The 16,828-nt window shown below is 35.4% G+C and overlaps 1 protein-coding gene across 3 annotated transcripts in view; it reads right to left on the bottom strand.

Annotated features, from left to right (window-relative positions):
• Nucleotides 1–4,120: 4,120 nt before the first annotated feature.
• XPO1 (exportin 1) overlaps nt 4,121–16,828 on the bottom strand; it is a 42,988-nt gene continuing 30,280 nt past the window's right edge. For all 3 annotated transcript variants that reach the window (XM_064510024.1, XM_064510025.1, XM_064510026.1), the window contains 12 exons: nt 14,886–15,067; nt 13,683–13,839; nt 13,409–13,572; nt 12,297–12,431; nt 11,078–11,261; nt 9,478–9,584; nt 8,875–9,069; nt 7,682–7,850; nt 6,314–6,448; nt 6,039–6,198; nt 5,864–5,960; nt 4,121–5,166 (listed from right to left, as the gene is read on the bottom strand). In XM_064510024.1, the coding sequence (XP_064366094.1) occupies nt 5,020–5,166; nt 5,864–5,960; nt 6,039–6,198; nt 6,314–6,448; nt 7,682–7,850; nt 8,875–9,069; nt 9,478–9,584; nt 11,078–11,261; nt 12,297–12,431; nt 13,409–13,572; nt 13,683–13,839; nt 14,886–15,067 (1,832 nt within the window). In that variant the 3' untranslated portion in view covers nt 4,121–5,019. The remainder of the gene's footprint in view (nt 5,167–5,863; nt 5,961–6,038; nt 6,199–6,313; nt 6,449–7,681; nt 7,851–8,874; nt 9,070–9,477; nt 9,585–11,077; nt 11,262–12,296; nt 12,432–13,408; nt 13,573–13,682; nt 13,840–14,885; nt 15,068–16,828) is intronic.

Genomic DNA, 16,828 nt, shown 5'->3' with positions numbered 1-16,828 from the left:
CATGTTCACACACAGCTTGTTATGTATTTCTGTTTGGGAGAAAACAATGCTGTTTTCCCCCTTCAGTCTTTCAACCTAGATTAGCCAGTTCCTCCCAATAGTCTCGGCAGAAATTACTGGATTTGTGAAAGACAGCGGAAGGCAAGCTGTCAGAACTCCCAACTATGACAGTTCCTGTGCAGATTTGTCAAACTGAAAGAACTTAGTTTGGCTTTTTTTTTTTAAAAAAAAGAGATTTAAAAGATGTTCATGATAAAAATAAGGAACTCTTTCATATATCATGTTAATGGGGTAATCAAAAAAGACTATCCAGGGTGTGGCCTAGAAAAAAAATGCTCATTGTTTACATTTAATTTACACTATTTCCCTTTTATTCACCCCTTGTCTCATTTTCATCTTCTCTTTCCACTTGTTATTCTCATCCATACTTTTCACTTCCAAAACATCCTTCTGCAACCCTATCTCTTCTAAATGCTCCATTTTCTTGTTCCCACTTGTTGCACAAACTAGCACTCACAGGTAAAGAGAGACAGACATACGTGAAAAGACCTATGGCAACACACACAGCAATTGTATATGTACCTGCAATAATTTCCAAGTTCTAACTTGACATGGAAGTAGGTTGTCTTAAGCAGGATGACAAAAAGGATGAATAGCTATTACCAAAGAAAAAAAAAATCCTATAAAGTATAAAGCTGCATGCACTCAGTAAACCTGGCCAATTTAGCTATTTTGGGATGCTGATAGCTCCATCAGGTAATCTGACCAGTGTTACTGAACTGGCAGTCAGGGAATGACAGAAATAAGTTGAAAACTACACAATCCTAGCCTAGCTAAATATAAAGTTGCCAAGACTGCACTGTTCATTTATGTTCTGTTACTATGCAAATAATATTAAGTGGTCCTCTTCCCCCATCCACCCAGGTCAAAATATAATTTGAAGGATTGAAAGGATCTGACAACACTTCATATATGTCAACCATTTATCAATTACCTACTTCAAGTATTATCCCAGGAAACACCAAGTTTACTTTTTTTTGGCCCATCATAATTCTTAGCACTTCATCAGACAAACCTACGAGCAGCACCATCTTTCTCCAGCCCTACCAACAACAATCACAAAAACTGTAAGATACACAATTTATTTGGAGAGGCTTGAAAAGGGGGGAATTGTATTTCCTTAGACATTACTCGTACTTCTGAAAATATACTGAAGTGTTTGTATTTTCACATTAAAAAGATGCTTTTACAAACAAGGTATCCCCAAACTCTCAGAAGTGACCAGTGATTTCAGGTATTTAAAATAATTATTAAGGTGGACTGTATGTGAAATGTTTAAGGAAACCTATCTACCCAAGGGTTTCTAAAAAATGAATACCTCAACTGGAGAGAATGTCACTGGCCATTATCAGCCTTAGACAAGGAAAAAAGAGTATCTGGAAGTCTGGTGGTGGAGGGGAGAAAAAAAAAAAGTCTCAAGAAAGCAAGTGGAGAGTTGTATTCATGAATGGCAGGATAAGGAAAGAATATGTTATTTTGCTTATTTTAGCCCCCACACTGTTTTAAAAATAATATTCACCACTTCTGTTTTGCTCTATTACATTTGGAGACTAACCAAGTGGGGAAAAAATCTAAATACATCTTTCAGCAAATACAAACAGTAGCTTTGGATCTATAGAAGTCTTGGATCAATAATGGCTGCTTATCCAAAGGGATAGACTGGCTCTGAGCCATAATACATTTTATTTATAATGCAAGTTTCTCACTTGTTAGCCACTCCGCATTTTAATGCTGCATTATTTGCGACACCCTCCTGATCTTTCATAAAGAAACCCAGAGCTGAAGTCTTACTGCCTTTCCAGAGCTGAAAACTACTGGAAATAACTCTTTGAGCTTCCTTCAGAGATGAGCATTTCTAAAGCTTTTTGCATAAATATTAGCTTTATTGGAAAATAGGTCACTTAACCAATCAGATTAACACACACCAATTATTCAAGTTAAAAAAAAACTAACCTAAAATGCTTTGGAAAATAATCTGCTTCAGTTACAGTAGCAAACACATCATAGTAGCCTGAAACAAGTATTTGGGGATGTTTTCATCAGCTAACAGGCAATCAATTCATGTAAACACAGAAAACACCCTGTAATATTTGTTTATGCATGTACCTGGAGTACATATTTTTGAAAAATCTGTAAAGAAATATGCACAAAGTAAACATTGGTTTACATATAATTACAAGTTACGTATGTTTATATGATGGTTCATGCTTTTTATCCATTTATTTTTATTTACAGAGTGTGCATTAGAACCAGTCCTGTTTTAGATGTACATTGTAATTATTTTTCCACATTTGGGATAACTGCACTAGAAATACGCACACACACAAGTCAAATCTTTAATGGTATCCAGAACCCTGCATAAGCGCCTGCAGAGATCAGTGAAAGGCACCAATTCTTAAGATAACAAGTTAAGACCACAGTGAAGTTTTTAGATTTAAAAGGGAAGTGAAAACTAAGATTAACATTTTATTAGATAATCTGAAAGATGTATCAAAATAATGAAACAACTCTTCTCTGAATTAACTATTTCAAAAAATATATTTCAAATAATATGCTGTTTGAGAATTTAATTTGGATTTAGTTTTCCAGTAAATATCAGACCATCAGCCTCACAGACTTGTTTCAGTTTTAAATGGGGAGAAAAGTAACATGCATAAAGGCATATGTGCCTTTTTCTTTCAAAACTGTTTTCAATGCAATGTTAATGCCACTTCATGTCAGAACTAATTCAGTGTTTTATTTCTGCTACTCATGGAATATAATCATCCTCGAGCCAAGCTATCAGTGGTATTTCCATTTTTAATAAAATGTATTTTCTTACTGGATTGATGACAGTCTGCACAGCTGCATTAAGCTTTTGATAGCTCTAATGCTGCAACTCTTAACCTGTTCACAAGCCATTTAATATGTCCATTCCAAATGCGTCCTTCAATAATATTTTACTTTTTTTCTACTTCGAACTGCTTATTACAGGTGATACTGCATTAGCAGAATATAACAGAAAGCTACACTTTAACAGGACAGGAAGACATGAAAGCTTAAAGCACATTATCTTAAAAAGGGAAAGAAATGGCTTTTGTAACTATCAAAATAATTCTTAACATAATTTTGGTAGGCTGTATTTTAAGTCCTAGTCATAAGGGGTTTGAGGACAACTTGTCTCCTTCCAAAGACCAGAGTTGCCAGCTCACATTATTTGTGCTGCCAAATGATCTTCAGACAGGAATGGCTTTGCTTTTTAGGGCCAGCTAAATCAAGCAAACGGATGTTCAGAAACAGAATGGGCCAAATACTTAAGACTGTGGAAACATTCTTGTCACAGCTAGGTTCTACATGAACACTGCTAACTCATGCACGTCTATTTCAAAATTAATGTACAGCACAAAGTTAACTACAGGATCCAAACTTACATAAAACACCACCAACTGTCTAACCTTATTTTACAGCTCTGCATGAATGGCTATACTTTGCATCATAGTAACAGTCCTAGGATTAGAGACCAAATAAATGGAAACCGTGGAAAATAAAAACATCAGCTACTAGAAGACAGAGGAGAAACATTACAAATAATGGGGAAGCCAAGACTGTACACAATCTTAGTGTTCATATGGTTTGCTTTTGGTATCAGTACTTAAGTCTCTGGAAACCATTTAAATACAAAACTTTAGGTAGAAAAATAACTGTAGATCTTGTCTACCTATGTTATTTATATGTATTAGTATCACTTGTTTAGTCAAGATACAGTGCAATACCTCTTTGCAATTTATTTCTAAGTGTCCATATAGAGAGCAACAGTACCTTATTCCTGGCATTTCATAATAATTTGTTGTGGAATATCTATTCATGGAGGTAAGTCAGAATAGCTACTGTACTTCCAAATGGAACCCAACTTAATTCATGTTATAACTTATTTCAAGCATAGCCAAAGTCCTTGAGATTAGGCAAGCCAAAAGCAGCAATTACCTAGATCAAGGGACTTTTCCTACATTTTCAGGATACAAGTCTTTAATATGATCACAGCATTTTTATCCAATAAAAGAATAAGCCAAAGAAAGAAAAATAAATGTAAACCAAGTTTATTTTGCTTTTAAGTAGTGTTCTTTAAGCACTACAGCATGGTAAACAATGTAAATTAGTATAAGTCATCTCAAAAGCCAGAGTTTTTTTTTTTTTTTATTTTATGAGTTGTTAAAAAGATGCAGCCTATTCTAACAGGATAAATATTTTAACCATTTCACTTCGAGTTAATGAAGGCTCACAAATGAGCAACACTCCTCATTGAGGAAAACAAAAAGCTGTTGTCGACAAAGCGACAGCACACACACAAAAACAAAAGAACTGTGTAAAAATAACTAACTGTACTGTGTTCCCATACTCTTTAGAAGTTGCTTTACAATGGGATGATATGCACATGATCTTGCTGCAAACTTGCCATACAACTTGCAAATACATGTAGCCTAGCCTTACCACTCAGTCCAAAAAGCTGCTAACTGTTCAAAAAAATGCAGCACTATAATCCTCTGCTTAACAATTAATTCGTTTTACTCATTACCTTTTCTCCTAGGCTGCAGGGCAGGCTAGAAAGAAAATGATCCCAAATTAAAAATTGATACTCTTACAGGAAATTGTATAATTTTGCAATATAGTCTTTTACAAGTTATGTTTCGCCTCTTTTCCCCTTAGCCACAAAATGGGCATGAAGTAATATTTTGAAAATGCCTTAATTTTCAACTTCATGCAAATCTAAATAAAGATGACCAAACAAAAGCTTAAACAATGGAAGGATATTTCACAGAAAATTTCTTATACAAAAAACACATAAGAAAAAGGGCCACTAGGTGACATTTTAATTTACAAATTGGCATCATTTTGGTCAACAAATATCCAAGTGCTGTTTTCTTCTATCACAACAAAGTAGCTGTACAGAAAGAAAACTGCATAACGTGTTTTATTATTTTTTTAATCACACATCTCCTCAGGAATTTCATGTGGATTAAGGATGCCAGGGACAGACATCTGAAGTTTATGTTTCTCCTCTTGAGCCTGCCGAAGGGCTGTTTCTCTTTCCTCCAAGAATAAGTCTGATGTGTCTTCACCTGCAAATTCCTGTATAATTTACAGAATTGTTAGTTCATTGTCAAATGCTTTAGAACAGACCAGTAAGCATCCAAAATCCAGAAGAATATTCCTGTCAGACTGTATGCTTGTTTTCTGTTAAGATATTAATATAAAGGAATGCAAAATACAGAAGATTTTCATCATGAATTACTGAATGGGATGCTCTAGTAACCCAGCTTTTGGGCCATACTATCATTTAAAGCAGTACCATAAAAACTTTGAAATATCTGACAATTACATTCTCAACACTATTTTAATGAGCACTTTTCTACAATCATCTTGAATTCTAGCATCTTTGGAAAAATGAAAAACATTACTCTGGGAAGTTTCAAACAATGCCTACATCCCAAGCAGAACTGAAACAAGACCACTGTTTAAAAATCAGCTTGCTGTAACTCTCATTAGAGTAAGTTTTACAGCCATCTTAAAACTATCGATTATATGCACACACAGTAAAGCACAACTGACATGTATTAAATCCAATTCATATAATTAAATCATACTAAAATAAATTAAATGATCTCTTATACACAGACCCTCTCAAGCTATTTAAGTAAGCTTTTGTTACAATTTTAAACAGCAGTAGACTCATCTCCTATTCAGAAAACTGTCCAATTACTTTCCAACTATTATTGTTATGCTGAATAATTATTTTTCATTTCTTGAAAAAGCATGCCAAACATACCTTAATTTGTACCAGGAAATCCCTTAGGTGTTCTTTGAAAGCAGGAATATCCTGGTTTAAACTGAAGAGTCCTGTTACGAACAGCTTAACCTGGGCACTGAAAGTAAACACATCAGTTAGTATATCAACACATATGAACCCACTTAAAAGTATTAAAGAACCACAGCACACTTACTCTTGCAGATGAGGAAAAGCAGATTTGAGAAGATTAGCAACATACTCCTGAATAAACATTTGGTTGTTCACTGGATTCCCAGGGTTTAATGGAGTACTTATTTTTCCCTCTTCTACTAAGTTGAACATGTATGCAAGGATTGATGCATGCATTGTCAAACCTGAACAGACCAAAGTTACACATATGCAGTTATTATTTAGAACATAATGTACAACATTATTTTGAAGTTTGTAAGGAATATTTTCATCAACTGGTTCACATATATACATTCTTACCAGCAGTGTGTGAGGTGTCTGTTACAACTGAGAAAATGTGCTGAAGAATATCACAAAAATATGTCTGATAAAAACTCTGCGCAGCAGCCTCTTCTTGCGCAACATTTTGTAATAGAGTATAAAGTATTTGAAGCCCTGGAAAAATATGCAAAAAAACAAAGTTGACCAACAAAAGAATATTAAAACCTCTAAGCATCTTTTTGCCTTTTCCAAAGTGATACAAACGTCCCAAAAAATTGAGGGGCACTGAAAGCTTGATCATTACAGATTTCATGATTTTCCCAGGCATTTCCTCAAATAGCCGCTAGAGGGCTATACACATGCTTACAAGTTTAGATTTGGGTTTCATTGCTTGATGTCAGAACCAGAAAAAACAAACCCTATCACTTTATTGCTGTTAATGAAAGTGAGAGAAACCATCTACCAAAAGCGTATTCACTCATTTTAAAAGGGAAAAAAGTGTCAGTTTTCAGAATTACATGAAGACACAATTACTAATTGAAATAAAACTTTTATCTTTATCCTCTATCTTTCCAAACACTAAACCAAAAAACCCCCTTGTTTAAAAGTGGCAACTTCTGTCAGTGTTTTTAAAATCAGGCAGCGTCACAACCATTTTTTTAAACCAACAGTCAAGATGATCAGAGAAGCCCAAAAGCTACAACATTTTCAAAATTTAAGACATGTACGTAGCCTCTCCTAGCCTCCCTTTAAAACTCAAATTCTGGAGGACTTTTTAATTACTTGAGTCTGCTGAAGGAAGAAGTGATACACTCAGGTGCTCAGCTAAGCCTCCCCCTGAATTTAAAAACTTGCTGTTGTCCAAAGGGAGCACAGGTCCCCGCCTTACAATCTAAGGTCTGTTTCCCGCTCCTCTTACACCGAGGCTGGCTCCCATCAGGCTCTCAGTTCAGCCCCCAAGCATTCATCATTCTGCCAGATTTTTCACTAGTTACTGAGAAACTGTCTTACTGAAGTAAGGAGAAACACCACAGGCAGCACAACAGAAGCAGAGCTGGAACACCAGCTTTAGGAACAACGAGCTGTTGCATCGGTTCAGTTTCTGAAAATGTCAATACTCACATGGAAAAGAAAACAAGCAGAAATGAAGTGTTCTCTTGCAGCTGCAATAGTGAAACACTACCCACATATTTTAGCACAGTAATACATACCTGGTTGGCACCTTGCAGCTGGGACAGGAGAATATTATTCTTATGCTAATACAATACAGAATGAGCATTCCAATCACAAAATTAAGCTTGACTAAAGAAAGAGATGCAAGAAAGCAGCAGTAAACTATCAAAAATTTAATTGATACTGCTAGATAAAGGAAGTCTGTAGAATTAGTAACACTTAACTTCCATTTACCTGTATCTGCAACATTTCTCATTGTATGTTTGAAAGCCCAAATAATAGAATCCAGAACTAGTTTGAACTGTGCAGGTGGAATGGCCAGGAATGCTGGGAAGCAATGAGAATTTACAGCCTGGAGTAGTAAGAAAAAGTTTGTTCTGTGTTCAGGATACTCTTCAAAGTCCTAGAAGGGAAGGGGGGAGAGAGAGAGGGGAAAAAAAAGTCAAGTTTCCTGAACAGCTGAAATATCCTTCACAAGATCTCCTATGAAGAGGAGTCCGATTCAGTAAGTTATGTGAACAGCATTTAGACCTCAGGTTTAAATGACCTTAAATAAAAAGCAAAGAACAGCTCTCTAGCAGAGCTAAACTTTTTCCCCCCGAATTTTCCCCAAAGCTTGGTAAGACCATCTTCTAAAGAATTAAACAACATCAACTTGCTGAGCCACATTTTGTTAGTATAAAACCTTAATCACTTCTCATTCCACAGATTATCAGGCAGACAGATGGTCTCAACGCAGCTAAGAACCTATGTTACTTTTAACAGAGGAACAATTTCTGGTTTATTGCAAAGTGGCACTACTTCAGCTAGTACTGCCCAAGTATTATGCAAATACATACTACAGACTGTAGCATAAGAATTGCACACTTATGGTATTTAAGTGTGGAATACTCAAGGAAAGGACTGATAAATACTTAAATTTAGAGGTTTGATATTTTAGCAGTTAGTCTGACACCAAAGTGGAACTAAGTACAGTTTAGCTTCCAGAAGCAGGCCATTCCAAGTTCCCACCACAAAAAATGATTAATGACTTAATTCAAAAACTAAACCCAAGCAATTCGTAAGGCTACCAAATTAAAACATCCAATTAGACAGCCAGACTTCCAAACAAATGTTTGAGGAGAAATTTCTGCATGTGCCACAAATGCTCTGTGACTGCAGAAAGATGGGGAGACTGTCTACAAGACACTACATATGGAGATGATACTCACTGAAAGAAATCATGAATCCCCACTTCGTTTCTTTAAAATGAAAGCCCTGTAGTAATCTGTTAACTACATATTGCTTCCCTTTATTGGAATAGAATGGCATCTTTCGCTTAACTAATTACCAACAGCCAAAACTAGTACCCTCAATATAAAACTTTGGGGTTTTTTTGGTCTTAAGTCACTAGGGAGATGCTTTATCCAGAGTTTAAATATAAATACCTTATTGATCATATTTAACGTGCATTCAAAAACAGCATCGAATATCTGAGGTATTTCAGCAGTAATGTGTCCACCCAGCTTGTTTACAATGATAGCCATAGTGCTAAGTACTTCTGGTTCTCTAGCAGCTGGAACATTTCTCTGGTAGTCAATGAGAACTGCATCCAACAAGGGAGGAACAAAGTTTTCAGCTACCTAATTAAAAGAGCAAGCCACGGTTATAACAACGCAGTTATTAAATAAAGCGTATAGCAAAGTTGATTGTCTAGTTACAGGAAATATTCTTGCTAAGGAAGTTGAAATACATTAAACAAACACATCCATAAACTACCCCCTCATTCCCAGAACCATCCAGTAGTGGCTTCGGTAGAGTTCTATTAGGTCCCCATGCTTCCCGTAAGAATACTCTCAGCTAAAACTAACAAAACCATCTCAAACACTGCTGACTTACCTCAGTAAAATTACACTTCTTTTATATTTTACAGACCTCCCTGAAACAAGTTCCTGTGACCCATCTGATTTAGTCAACAGCAGAACAAAAAGCAGACTTCTCCCAAATTCTGCCTTATTAATGAATCATTTCTGTAAGATGCATTTACTTACCATCTGCGGATCATTGGACCTGCTCACCCAGCCAGAAATTAGTTTTAAGGTTTCCCTTTTTACAGTCCTCATACTTCTAATCAATGGCTGCTTTGTTACCATTTCACCTGTTAAGTTTTAAAGCTTCAGTTAATCCAGGTAAGGTGATTTTCCATTAATGTAGTTTGTATTCAGTACCAAAAAGTTAACTTGAATTGGTGTAAATAAAACTGAGAATGCTTTTTAAATATACAAAAGACAAAGAAGATTAAAGACATAGCGCAGATAAAACTACCTCCATTCTAGCTCCCAGACACGATTCATTTAGCATTACAGAACTACTGCGTACAGTGCCTACTTTAAAAAGCTTCAAAAACAAAGCTACACCTTATTTTGCAAGTAAAGAAATGACTTAACTACTTAGACTAAGCTTACATCTCATTCTCCCTAAGTGATGGGGTGGAGGGAGAACAACCTATAAATTGATATTCTGTAGAAAACTGTAATCTAAGACAGAGAGAACCCTTCCACTAAGAAGTTTTGTCCTTAATTCAATTTCTTACCCCAAAAATCAGTGTAGTCTTATCAACAAAATCTGATCAACTCTGTAGCCATGCAACCCTTACGGCATATAGAAAGGAAACACTGGAAGAGTGAACTCTTCCAAGGAGAAGAGGCTAGGACTGCTCATCCTGGCATTAGAGAGATCTCAGGCAAGCTAAAACCAGTTGTGAAAACATACTCTGAGACAAGCACAATCACACAGTTGCCAATATAGTATCACACTGGAACTACAGGCCTAGCAACTGCTTTCTGAACTTTATCATTTCAGACAAGGACAAGTTGTGGCCATTAGAGCTGCAGAGTCAAAAGGTACTGATTTCACAGCCAGTTTTATTCTCAATTCTATTTGAGAAGCTACTTACTTCAAGGTCAACCAGCTGTTCAGTTACACAGAAGTTTTATTTAACATTCATATTTCCAAACATGATCTGCACCGGCTAGAAAACTGGTCATAACATAGATGAACAATTCAATGACTGACTCATTTAACTGGGTCATGAACTACTACAGCAGCACATGCCACTGAGACACAGTATATCTTAATTTATCTGGTAGAATTACGATAGGCAAGTGATAATTTCTTGTCAATGATTACAAGTCTGGTTTATCATTACTTTCAGAGATCCTCACTACAGTTACATTTCTATAATAAAGCTATTTAGTAGCACAGTACCATACCAAAGCCCCACTAACACCTTTTGAAAAAAAGAAATTCAAAAGACAGTCTTTTTCATATTTAGAGTAAGATAAAAGAACATGTACTAGAACTTTGTCTCAACAGGTTGGGTATTAGTTCTTCTAAATATCTACTGTGTTCTGTATCTTTCCCAAAATTTCTGGCTTACACTTGTTTTCCCTCTAAAATCAGAGCAGTTTATTTGAATAGGAGAACATCTGGTTAGCAAGAAAATCGAAGCAAACACTTTCACAATCATTCTCCACTTGCCCAAACAGTAACATGAACACAGTAAATTAGCCTGCCTCTGTAACGTACTTTGAAACCTGGTAACATGAACTATTAGTCCCCAATTTCAAGGAAAACAAGAAAAATTCTTACCATTAGCCTGGATAGCTGCAGAAATATTTTCACTTAGGCACTTGTACACATTCAGCATATCTAAATAAATTCTTCCAAGCTGAATCACAAAGGGGTGGCCAACTGCTTTACATGCTCTTACATTTGTTTTCAGAATGCTACCCAGCTGCTTAACTGTTTCAGGATCCTTTAAGATATCAACATTCTGTTGAAAAATAGGAGTTCATTTTGTTTAGTGAATAGAACTGCCCTTCAGCTTTTAATAAAAAAAGTGGTAGTTCAAATAGTTTCCATTACGTAGTTTGTTAAAGAATGTATCACTAAAAGATGGAGTTTATATAATACTGTTTTTTAGTTCATGGCACTTTCCACTCTACCTTAAACTGAGAATCAAGATGAATCTTGAATTGCCTTTATTTTGCTCTCTTGCAAAAGAATTTTTGCAGCAGTAGTACAAACATTATTTTAGGGTTTTTTTGTTTTTTTTTTTTTGGGGGGGGGGGGGGGGGGAATACTCAAAAAACCAAACACACAGCACATGAGGATTGAGATTAAGAAGATGAAGGGACAGACACAGTCCAAAGGAAAGGCAGTCTCTGTTCTTGGTTTAACGGAAAAATCACAGTGAGAAATGTAAGTCTCTGTTCTTGGTTTAATGGAAAAGTCACAGTGAGAAAAGTAACTCAAGTTTGTTTAGATTTCAAGATAACTGGGTAAGTCCAAAGGGATCCACCTCTTGTGGATCGCAAGACTCTTTGTACTTTAATAAAGTGTTTGAAAAGACTGAAAAGGAGAAATAAAAATAGGAGTAAAGATGTACTTTATGAGAATGATTGAAGAAGAAAGTGAGCAGCATTTTTAGTATTTCATGTTTTCTGTTATTTAGAAAGAAACCTCACCTGCAAGCCAAGTAAAGGGAAGCTGTGGAGAAACTGTTCTTTACCCCTCTGAAGTAGCCATTCTCATAAATTCCCTGTTCCCCAAAGAAGCGTATTACTTGAAATAACGTAAAACAGTCCTTCAAACCAGATTAGAAACAGTATTTTGTTATTTAAGACTCCTCTCTCAAGATGACATTTTTACTATCACGTCAGTCACTATTTTGACCATTGTTTAATGAAGTCCACTGCTGCGTATGTACACCTAATGCCATGCCACGTGAAAAATGAACCTGGCGATGGAAGAAACCTTTAGCCAATTTCATCTCAACACAGAATACACTTAAATTTTATGGGCTTACTTTTGTTGCCTGTTGAATTATGCTGTCCCATACTTGATTAGGGAGTAACATGTATTTTTCTATCAGATGCTCCTGCACAGTCTGGTCTGTCTGTGCCCCAATCATATATCCCACTGCTTCATAGAATGTATGCACCTAATTGGAACAGGAAGTCAAACAGTTAGGTTAAAAAGGAATAAGGAAAAACAGTTCAGAGTGTTTTAAAACCCAACACATAATGAAGGCTGAAAATGGAGTTTCACTGTCTATATACCTTTTTCCCCACTTAACTTTATAAAGTCTTTCAGTTCTTTCCTTACTTTCATCACATACAAAACAAGACTCGATCCCCTTCTCCTCAAACCAGCTATACCCTAGAGCCTTTCTTCATTTTGCCTCCTACAAAAAAGCACCATATCCCAAAGCAAGGAAGCTCAGGTATTTGCCATTTAATTTTTCCTGGGATACAGCTCCATTTAATTCTTTTACAGAGCTTTAGGCTGACTTAAGACCTATACACAAGTTGCAACTGAGTATTATGAGGGGCATTTAAACTGTGTACTGGATACCATCACTCCTTTAAGTACCTTTTTCCAGATACTAGACCCACTCTGCCCAAAGCTTTATTGTAACACATGATCAGTGCATGTCCTATGTGCACACTACTCTCACTTTATGAGCTGCAGCCCTCCCAGAGGTAGGCCCTTTGCTTTTTTTCTTGCACCTACAAGAGCTGTATGCCATTATAGTAGGATACTCTTCTATCGCAAATCAGAACCACAAAATTATATTCAGTATCTTAAATTATTTAGTTGTAAAAATGTATTTCAGAAGTCAGAACTTCAATTAAGCTCACTTTAATTCTCCTTGGAGGTATGCTAATTAAGATCTTTGTACTGCAACTTGATCATGCTATTTGTGCCATAAGACTACCAAAAAAAAACCAAAACAACAACAACAACAAAAAAACAAAAACCAACCAAACAAACAAAAACAAACAAACAAAAACAAAAACAAAAAAACCCACACACAATTCAGGTCTTAAACCACTGCCAGTAACACTCCATTACAGAGTATTTTTATTGGTCTTCAGCAACTACTACATATTACCCACATCCCTGAATTAAACATACCTGCTGTGGCTGAAGATCACAGATGATTGTATTAATATTGTTTAAAATTTCATCGATAAATGGCATGACCTCTCCCACTTGAACCTGAACAAAATGTCGGCGGCATTTTTGTGCTATTTTTATGAAGGTATCGCAAGCCATATCCTGGACGCCATCATGAGTTTCTAAATTAAATCAAGTCAGTTACTGCACTGTATTTTTTCTATATATGCGTATGTATGAGCATCAGCAATTGTTTTTTTTAAATGAAAACAAATGAAAAAAAGATAGTTACCATGCATAAACTCAAACAGCTTGTTGACTACTGTCTTCAAAAATTTCCAGTGAGCTCTCAAAAAACGTGGGTACTGACCTACTATATACATTATATTTGATGCAATAATGGCTTTATTATCTTTTCCTCGCTTTTGTTCACAGAGTCCCAGGAGATCCTACAAAATAAAATATTTTTAGGTTCCTCCTCAAGTTTATCCAGTTCAATTAAAAGCATTACAAGACCAATTATAAAATACTAAAGTCAGTTAAATTAAAGGGAAGTGGCTGCCATATCCAGTTCAACGTCAATGAAAAAGGGTGGGTTAAAACTGGGGTGATGCAATATGTAGGTTTCAAACAAAACAGGAAAGCCAACCATGGAATCTGCATTTTAGATATACCTAAATTTTTGTAAGGGAGAATTCAACAGGCCGCACACTGTTAAGTATCAACTAACTAGTTGATCCATGTATCCATATATAGATTCCACATCAAATAGAGGAAATGGGAAGCAATAGTATCAATACCTAGTTTGAATTCAAACTCCTACTTGGGACTGCTTGCTTGCATTTACTGATGTTTGAAATTAAATGCATCAATCTTTTTAGATCACATGAACTTCAACATCTTAAACCTCACTATTTGAAGAGCTGCATTATATGCTTATTTCAACATGAAGACCTGGACACCTACATTATACTAGTGGTGGTAAACTGAAAGAAGTCCTCTGATATGAATTTGTACGAATCTTTAAGATCAGGTCAATTACCCTTGTAATGAATGTTTTTAACCAGCTAGCATCTTGCTATTTTGCCATTTTCTTTTTGTTCATTGACCAAAGTGAATTTCTGGTAAATACAACGTGTATGGGAGGAGTGCAAGAACAAGACACAATGGAGGTCATACTGGCACCCTCCTTTATTTCATTAGCTATCCCTTCCCATCTCTTTCTCATCCTGAAAGAAAAAAAAAATACTTCATCATAAGCTAACTTCTCTCTGAAAATTTCAGAGAGAAGGCTATTTGGATTAATGCATTGTTCATGACTGAAGAATCTATCAGCCTTAAATCCAGGATTTAACATTTCCCAGTAAATTTTCCCAAACAACTTGTTTGCTATACAAGATACCTTACTAAGAACATAGAGCAGTATTTTTAAAACTTAATTTCTTGAGCTAAAACTATGAGGTGTGACACAGTTATTAGTTTTGCACCATGATACCTTAATTACTGTAACAAGAAATCTTTTTTCATCTTCTTCATGCATTGCTCCACTGATTGAGCCTATAGCCCAACATAGGGTATTCAAATTTTTCCATGACCATTCTGTTCCATTCACTTGATTGTGAAGTTTTTCTGTCATTATTCGTTCTGTATCCGCATAATCCAAATGTGTAAGATAAACTGAAAGACAATTAACATTAAACGTTGATATCTTCAAGCAACAACCCGGATCACAACTTTATAGACAAGGTTAAGTTCTTCTAAGAAAAAGACAATCAAATTCTGTTATAAATGCAGTGCATTTTTCCTGAGCTTATCTGTTTTTAATTTTTTAGCTCATTCTGTCATGTCTTAAAAATGTGTTTTAAAGATAGTGAATAAATTTTATGGAGAATCCATGTTAAATCTGTCCCAAAGGATCTCAGCCAAACCCTATACACAAGCTTTATGAAAAACCTGAACCAACTTGTCATGTCTTGTGTACCAGTCAGATGAATAAAGTTAACTTATTAACAAAAGGAGTTCATAATCCTGACCTATAGGTTAAATATAGGAATGGCTAGCTATTGGGGATATTATACTGCATGTAAGAAGTCAATCAATAATTTTCCTCTGTTCTTTATTGCACTGTCATTAAGTCTGCTGGTTGTAATGCCTCATCGTTAAAATAGAGAAGGCTCTCCCCTAAACAAGCCTGGATGGGAAGATTCATGTATCACAACCAAGGCAAACACTTGCATCAGCCCCTAATAGGATTAGCCTAATATAAAATTCTAAATCCCAGCAAGTCAGAAGCAATTTAAGACCCAATTCAGCATTCTCTGTCACTGTAAAATCCATCATAACTTCTACTGCACTCTTGTATTTTCTATTTAAAACTGAATCTTCCGTTAAAATAGTATACTGTAAACAGTAACTTTACACTAGAAATCAAACACTTGATAACTATATCTATTTTTGTATAAATGATCCTGTATCTGGAACTACAACTACGGCTGAAGACATGCAGTAGTAATTTTAGTATAAAAAAATAAACCTTTTAAAGTCCCATAGAAAGATATTAGAACAACAGATCTACTGCTAGCTGCACTTACAGTGCCACTAATACAGTGATGAGAATTAAAAAACCCACAAACATTTAATGTTTTTACTTCAAATGTCACAGAATTTTTAAACTCCTCATTCAAAAATCTGTTTATTATATTTTTATAATTTTATAATATTATAATTATTATACACAACACTCCCTTACAGCACTTGCATTTAATAAAAAAGTCCTTAGAGATCTGATGTTCTGAACCTAATGCTTAGACATGCGACAGTCCTCCAAGTTGCAGCTAGGATTTTTAAATTTCTCTCTTGCCTCAAAAAAATTCAGTTATCGCTACAATACACACAGACCATCAATTCATTGACAAAATGGACTTCAGAGGACAATGGAAATGCATACCCACACAGTAATACCAACTTACACTAAGAATAAAATGTGTGCTACTTTAAGTATCATGGAAATACCAACTGTGGTATTCTTCAGTGTACTCACAACTTTTAATTCTTTCTACATGTTATGTAGCAGCTTTTGCACAGATTTTCAAGTGAGGTCATTTTAAGACTTCAGCAATAACTTTGGACAACCCTTCTGAAGCTCACTGACCGCCTGGTCTACACAAGAATATTTCAACTAGGAGTGAAAAATAATTCGCATGTCATGAACTTTAAACTCTTCAGGGAAGTCCTTCCAATTTAAAAGCTTTCTACATATGTATATAGGATTAATTTTTGGTCATATGGCAAGAAAGGTTTTTTTGGGGGGAAAAAATAATTGTTATACCTCAAGGTTTTCCACATATAGGAGTAAAATTAAAAGATCTACAGATTTGATCCGATCTTCAGATTCAAATTGCTAAGTTGCCAAGCAGTATTTGGGAGTAGTTTGACAAA

This window comes from Dromaius novaehollandiae, chromosome 3 (genome assembly GCF_036370855.1).
Source record: "Dromaius novaehollandiae isolate bDroNov1 chromosome 3, bDroNov1.hap1, whole genome shotgun sequence".
In the NCBI taxonomy this organism is placed as follows: domain Eukaryota; kingdom Metazoa; phylum Chordata; class Aves; order Casuariiformes; family Dromaiidae; genus Dromaius; species Dromaius novaehollandiae.
The sequence above is the reverse complement of the archived record's forward strand: the minus strand, read 5'-3'. Positions and strand labels throughout refer to the sequence as shown.